We start from the raw sequence: 7,144 nt of genomic DNA on the forward strand, positions 1-7,144 counted from the left end.
ATTCCCATACCTTCTGCCTCCTGAATGCCTTTCCAATCTGCCCTCTCCTCCCCACGTCAGAGCCTTGGTTCAGGCCTTCTCATCTCTACCTAGACCAGGAAAAAAGTCTTCCTGACTGCCCTTCTTGCCTCTGGCTTTCCCTGTTCCAAACCATCCTCCACACGGCAGTCAGGGTTATTTTTCTCAAATCATCCTCCCACCATGTATGTAAGGCCATTGTCCTGGAGCCAGACTGCCTGGGCTCAAATCTGTATGTGTTCTGTGACCATGAGCAAGTTGTCTAACCTCGTACGGTTCAGTTATCCCACTAGGAAGTGAGGATAACACTATTTACCTGAGAGTTGTCATAGAGATTATGGTGTACTGCTTCTAAATGGTCCCCCATGGTCCCACCTTCTGGTATGCTTGTCCTTAGGTAATATGCTCCCACTGAGTACGTGCTGGACTCAGTTACTTGTTTCTAATAAATAGAACACAGCAAAAGTAATGGGATGTCACTTCCAAGATTAGGATGGTCTTGCCTACACTCTCTCTCTCCCTGGATCTTCTCTCTCACTTGCACTGATGAAGCAAGCTTCCATGTTGTGAATGCCCTATGGAGAGGCCTACTGGTGAGGAGTTGAATATGTGGCCTCAGCCAATGAGAACTGAATCCTGCCAGCAACCGAGTGAGTGGGCCAGATTCTCCAGGGGAGCCTTGAGAAGAACCCAGCCCCAGCCAATACCTTAGTTAGAGTTTTAGCAGAGACCCTGAGCCAGAGGACCCAGCTAAGCTGTATCTGTATTCCTGACTCACAAAAACTGTGAGATAATAAATGCTATTCTTAGCCACTAAGTTTTGAGATAATCTGTTATGCAACAACAGATAACTAATACAGAGACTAAATAAAATGATACAGATGAAGGGCTTAGAATAGGGCCCAATGCTGAGCCAATAAATATTAGCTCTCATCAGCATCATTATTATTACATCTTTCAGACACACGAACTAGACGGAAAGCCCTATGAGGGGACAGAAGATACTTGCCCATTTGTCTACTGGGTCCCAAGCTCCTGGCATGATGCTAGGCACAGAGTCTCTTCCTCATACAGGAAATACTTATGACTAAAAGAATGGGCAGGAAGGAATGACCTGGGTCTTCCAGACTCTTATCTCTCAGGCCAGAAAAGGGGCCTGCTGAGAGTTGGGGCCAGGAGGGACAGCCTGACTGCTCAGGTTCTCCCTCCAGCCGGAAGATGGGCCAAGTAAAGTGGAAAGGGACTGTCCCCCAGTGGGCCAGAGTACAAGGTCCCTTTGTGGTATTCCAGCCTCCTTGAGCCCAGGCTGTGTGTTTCCCAGGAGCACAGTGACCACAAAGCCAGTCCCCGTATCCGCCCCGCCTCCCTGGAAGGCACAGAGAAAACAATGAAACCGTCATCATCACCAACCTTCTCTACTGGCCTGTGTGTGGACAGGGAAGGCAGGGGAGAGGCTGTGTTTGACTTGGCTGGGTAACATCATTTTTCTTGACTGAAGAAATATATGCCAGAGGGCCTAAAAGTGGAAGGTGGTTCCCACCCAAGAGAGCTTTATTCCCCAGAGGCCAGGCCCCACAGGAATACAAAGAAGCTGTATCTCCCACCTACACATCACTCTATCCTGCTTTAAGACTCAGTTCAAATGTCCCCTCCTCCAAGAAGCCCTCCCCAACTTCCCAGGCTCCTGTTGTGCCCTGGGCCTAATGCCTCCATTTGAGCACACTGTCTTCAGTGCCTTAGTGAATGTATTCCTGGAACTGCCCAGCCCACCAGCGCAAAGACTTTGCCCTATTTGCTTTTGTATCTCTCTCTCATCTCAGCAGAGCTGACAAAGTAGGTGCCAGTGCTGGATGAATTACAGAGAGCTGCTGCATTCTGAATTCAGAAGTGGCAGAAATAAATCTCTAGAAGGGCGTGAAAGCCCCCTTTGCCCAAGAAGGTAGAGAAGATAGGGGTTATGTGTGGTTCATCTCAGAAGGGAAGGTCTCAGAAAGTGCTGGACTCTCTGGGGTAAGGAAGTTGGGACTGCAAGGGGTGGGGGTGCGACCCCCTAAGTCCGAGGAATTCCATCTACTCTCCTACCAGATGACCCCCTCCTCTGTACACTGACAAGGACTCTCCCTCATTTTGAGTCAGTGGTTCTCAAACTGAGGGCCCCAGACCCACGGCATCAGCATCACTTAGGACCTTGCTAGAAATTGAAATTTGGGGTCCCCACCTCAGGCCCGCTGGATCAGAAACTCGGGGGGCTAGGCCTAGCCATCTGTGTTTTAACCAGCCCTCCATGCGATTCTGATGCATGGTTAGGTTTGAAAACCACCATTCTAAGTACACGGAAAAAGAAGTACACACATGTGAAAAAGAACTTAGAAATACAATCCAGATTGGTTTAAAATTAAGATTAAACGAGAACCCAAGCCAGTGCCCCTTGCTATGAAATGCCCGGGATCAATGAAACACCCCACTATTCTCTACGAAACAGCTCAACAGGCAATTAAATGAACTCAGCACATTTATTTTAAATGTGCAAAATGAATTTTCATATCCTAAGAGTAACACCAGATGTTTTACCTCTTTTTCCTAATTGATTTTCCAGCCTACAGCAATTCATCTTTATATTTTCCAGTTGGATCCTAATGCAGCAAGAAGAGTGTGTTCCGGCAGGATTATTAAATGCCATGCATTTTAAAACAAGCATAACTCAGGCTGCCATGCGTCATCTGGGTGGTTGTCTTCCCAAAATAAAAAAAAAATAATAATAAAAAAATTAAAAAACCAGACAGCTTTTAGCTACCAGGCAGATTTGAGCAGGCAGGAAACTCAGAAAAGGCCCTTTCAGAGGGCTGGGTGGCTCTCCGGCTCTTGGCTGGTTACAAAGCTGAGTCCTGGGCATTGAGCCCAAGCCTGAGCTCTTCTCCAGAGTCCTGCACTCCCTGGTACAGGAGCATTTGCTAGCTGTAAAACCTGCAAATCAACACTTTGTTTTTCAATGGGCAGTTTTGTCTTTAAGCAAGGAAGAAACAGTAGGCTCTGGGGATGGAGGTGAGTGGGGCTGGGGGGCCAAGGAAAGGGGGGAGGCAGTGGCTCATAGAAGAAGCCAGCCCGGGTGGACCATCTCCCACTCTGCCCTTGGAGAAGCCCAGACAATTCCCCTCTGTTGGCCTATGGGCCTGGCTGTGCAGGAGGCCCTGTTCTGGACACATTTAAGTGGGTGAAAGGTCACCAGCGACCAGGTTTGCCTCACACAACAAAAGACCCTGGGTGTCTGGAAAGACAGGGAACAGAAGCCTCAAGCTTTCAAGCAAATGACTTCAAAAGGAAACTCCTCGGTCTCAGCCCTGGGTGTGCAGGGAGATAGGGAGAGCAGCTAAGGGCTGGAAAGTCAGAAAGTGCGGATTCCCAAAACAAAAACCGCACATCTTAGGTAGCTGGGAGAGGTGAACGCTATCAGCCACATTCCCTAGAAACTGCTGAGAGCTGGCAGATTTGAGCCATCATGCCTGGAGCAGGATTTTGGTGTGGTCTCCAAGTATCACTCTGCCCTGCCTAGCTGCTTCTGAGACCCCCTGCAGTTGGCTAAGTGTCTGAATTTGGAGCTCATCCTGATTAAATCTCACAATGTGGCTGCCCCAGCTTTAAATCACAGCCACCCCAAACATCCAGTGTTCTGTCCGTGATGTGGCCATTCTCTGAACTTAGAATACAGCATTCTAGGTTCTGTATAGACACACACCGAGACAAAAGTTTGATGAAAGAAGAATCAGGTCCTGATTTGGGCGCTCCCCTTCCACCTAGGAGCTCCAGCTAGAAAGGTAACAACCTGCAATCTGGGGTACTGTGGAACCCCTTGAGGATGTGAAGGGAACCCGGTAACCAGCCTCCTAGCTAGAGACCTCGGCCCCACATCTGTGACAAACACAAAAAGGTTACCTAATTTAACATGCACGAATGACAACCTTCCAAGTTTCAAGGAGTAAGAACCCACGGACTTAGACACGGTGTTACAGGCAGACAGTATGCATTAGGCCAGAGACTTTGGCACTGGGTGCTTGGGTCCCCCACTCATCTTCCTCTGGGATGGGGACAGGAGCAACTGGTCTCCCGTGCCACCCAACCCCCCACACATCCCCAAAGGATTTCAGCCTCATTTACTCCAAACACCATGAGGGAAAGAGTGGCGGCAAGAAGGATCTTGCCTAGAAGTCTCTCCTTGCCCCCACACGCTATTAAATCACAAGAGCCATTTTATAAATGTCATCATCATAGTCTTTTTAATATTTTACATAAAAAAACTGTATACACAGCTTATAGAACTTTTATGTAAACATCATAAGCTCACCACTTTGTCATTTGTCAGTTTATTTAAAAAATAAAAAAACAAGACAACAATTTAGTAGAAGTACCACTGGGTGGGGAAGGGAGGGGGAGAAAGGAGAGACTAGGGGTAGGGGTAGGTTCATTCTCTGTACAGAGATGCAGAGAAAATTTCACATAGCTTTAAAGACTGCCTTGTGAAGAAAAAAAAAAGGAGGGGGTTAAATAGGTCCCAATACTTGTTACTGCCCTTTTATCAAAATAGTGCGCATACCTGCACAAATAAAATCGCAAAACAGTGTTGCCACTTTTTTTTTCAAGAAAACTAAAACAATAATTAGTGGTTTCTTTTTCCTCTTGTTTAAAAGTCATCATCATCTTTAAAAAAAAAAAACATCAGAAGTAAATGAGGTTACAGCGTACAAGGGTGGTCAGAATGCTACTGTCTTATGCAAATGACAAGTGCATTAAGTGTCAAACAATAAAACAATTGTGCAAAGAATTCTTTCAAAAAAAACCCCAGCAAGTTTTAGCTTTTAAATAAATCAAATAACATCAGTTTCTTGGAATGAACAATTTCCACTTGTATGACAGGCACAAAGTTCGCTTATGGCAAAAAAAAAACAACCCAAAGCCCTCTCTCCCTCCTCCAGCCCAGGGCTAGTGAGGGGTTCGCCTGGGGCTGGCCCGCAGGAGACGTGAGTCTGGAAGCTGTGTCCTCTCAGCCCCAAGGCTGTTGCAAAAGTCTTCCCCAGGGGTTGGAAAGATTGCCAAGTCCTGTTCATGCTTGGATGGGCGCCCGACCCAAGGTGGGCCGGAGCTGTTCTGGCGCCCTGTCACTCCACCCACCACCACCATTAAATAACACCATCCTACCTTCGAAAATAAAATTATATCTATATTTATATAACACCCCATCCTCCCCAGCCCTCCCCTCCCGCAGTTCCCGCGGTCTATGTTACAGACAAGGGACAGCAGGCGCTCGCTGGTTCCGGGCGCGCATCTGATGGGGCGCGGCTGCACCCCGGCGCCAAGCTCTTCTCCCGGGATCAGAGGCGGGGGTGGGTGAAAGTGGGGCGGGGGAATCGAACAAACACACAGCCACACACTCCGAAGAGGCTCGGCTCTTCAGAAAGGGGTGCTCAGGGGACCCTTGGCACTCAGCGGGGCGCCCGGGCCTGTGCAACACAGCCCGACGCACACAGACACTGGAAAGGGGGCGCCCAGTGCCTCCCACGGCGATCCCAGAGCCGCCGGGTCACAGCTGCCGGGCCGAAAGGCAGACGTCAGGCAGTCCGGTGGGGTCCTTGGGGGACGCAGGTCTCCCCTTCTTCGGGCTCGGTGTGGAGGGGGAGGGTCGAGCCCGAGAGGGGGAGCCGCGCCGGCAGGGGCAGGCAGGGCGGGCGCGGCCCTCATAGCACCTTGCAGCAGTTGATGCAGCCGTTCTGGGAGCCGTAGCGCTTCTGCAGCGCCGCGCGCGTGGCGGTCTCGAAGACCTCGCGCACGCCCTCCTTGGTCTTGGCGGAGCACTCGAGGTAGTCGTAGGCTTGGATGCGCACGGCCATGGCGCGGCCGTCATCCGTGCGCACGGGTTCCTGCTTCATGCGGGCCAGCTCCGTGCGGACGTGCTCGTCGCTGCGCAGGTCTTTCTTGTTGGCCACCAGGATGATGGGCACGTTGGGGCAGAAGTGCTTCACCTCGGGCACCCACTTCTCGGGGATGTTCTCTAGCGAATCGGGGCTGTCCACTGAGAAGCACATGAGGATCACATCGGTGTCTGGGTAGGAGAGCGGCCGCAGGCGGTCGTAGTCCTCCTGGCCCGCCGTGTCCCACAGCGCCAGCTCCACCTGCTTGCCGTCCACCTCGATATCGGCCACATAGTTCTCGAACACGGTGGGCACGTACACCTCGGGGAACTCGTCCTTACTGAACACGATCAGCAGGCATGTCTTGCCGCACGCGCCGTCGCCCACCACCACCAGCTTCTTGCGGATGGCCGCCATGAGCGGGCCGGGCCCGGGCAGCAGGAGGGGGCCCGCGAACGCCTCGCTGCCGTCCCGCTCGCCGCTCACTGCTCACCTCGGGCTGCGCGCTGGGGGCGAGGGTCGCTAGCTGCACCCGGGCCCCGCGGTGGCGCGTTCTCTCGGTGCGCTCAGGCTGCCGTGGCGGGGGCGCGGGGGCATAGGGCGCGCCGTGGGTCTCCGCGCTGCTCGGGGGCGGTGGCCGCTCTTCTCGCCCCGGGCCCGGGGTCGGTGCCTTTGTGCGCAAACGGTGGCTCGAGCAGCGGAGCCGGCCGGGTCCCTTCCCCAGTTTCTATAGGTGTCGCCCGGGATACAAGAGAGCACTGACTACAGGCAGACTGCGGTGGCAGATGCGGGCTGCGGCCCTAGCGCCCGCTATTTAAAGAGTTCGGCCACTTTCTTAATATAGCCGCCCAATGGGAAGCGAGCCGACTGAGCTCATCGCTGCGGAGCTCGACTCTGATTGGCCACCCGCTGCAGCCCAGGGGCGGGGCCGGCCGAGCTTGATTGACGGCCCAGGCCGCGGGGCTGGGAGAGGCGGCGACTGGGGAGTCTGCGCCTCCGCTGTCGCTGCGGGGCTCTGGCCGCACCAGGGTTCCCCCCTCCTCTTTCCCGCGTCCTGTTCGCAGCCAGCCCGGGCCCGGAGCTGGCGGCCGGGAGCCTGCGGGGCCTGGGCGAGCGGATCCGAGAGAGGCTGCACTTTGTGGGGCGTTGGCTCAAAATCGTCCCGCTTCCTTGCAAACTCCCAGCGGTGGCCGGCCCTGTGGGGGAGGGAGCGGCTCCTTTAAGCG

The 7,144-nt window shown here is 52.9% G+C and overlaps 1 protein-coding gene across 1 annotated transcript; it reads right to left on the reverse strand.

Moving 5' to 3' along the window:
- Positions 1-4,266: 4,266 nt before the first annotated feature.
- Positions 4,267-6,725, reverse strand: RHOB (ras homolog family member B). The gene has a single exon (XM_045447622.1). It carries the CDS (start codon positions 6,333-6,335, stop codon positions 5,745-5,747), a length of 591 nt encoding a protein of 196 aa, XP_045303578.1. The 5' UTR covers positions 6,336-6,725; the 3' UTR covers positions 4,267-5,744.
- Positions 6,726-7,144: the final 419 nt, after the last annotated feature.

The sequence above is a fragment of the Leopardus geoffroyi genome, chromosome A3, assembly GCF_018350155.1.
Source record: "Leopardus geoffroyi isolate Oge1 chromosome A3, O.geoffroyi_Oge1_pat1.0, whole genome shotgun sequence".
Lineage (NCBI taxonomy): Eukaryota > Metazoa > Chordata > Mammalia > Carnivora > Felidae > Leopardus > Leopardus geoffroyi.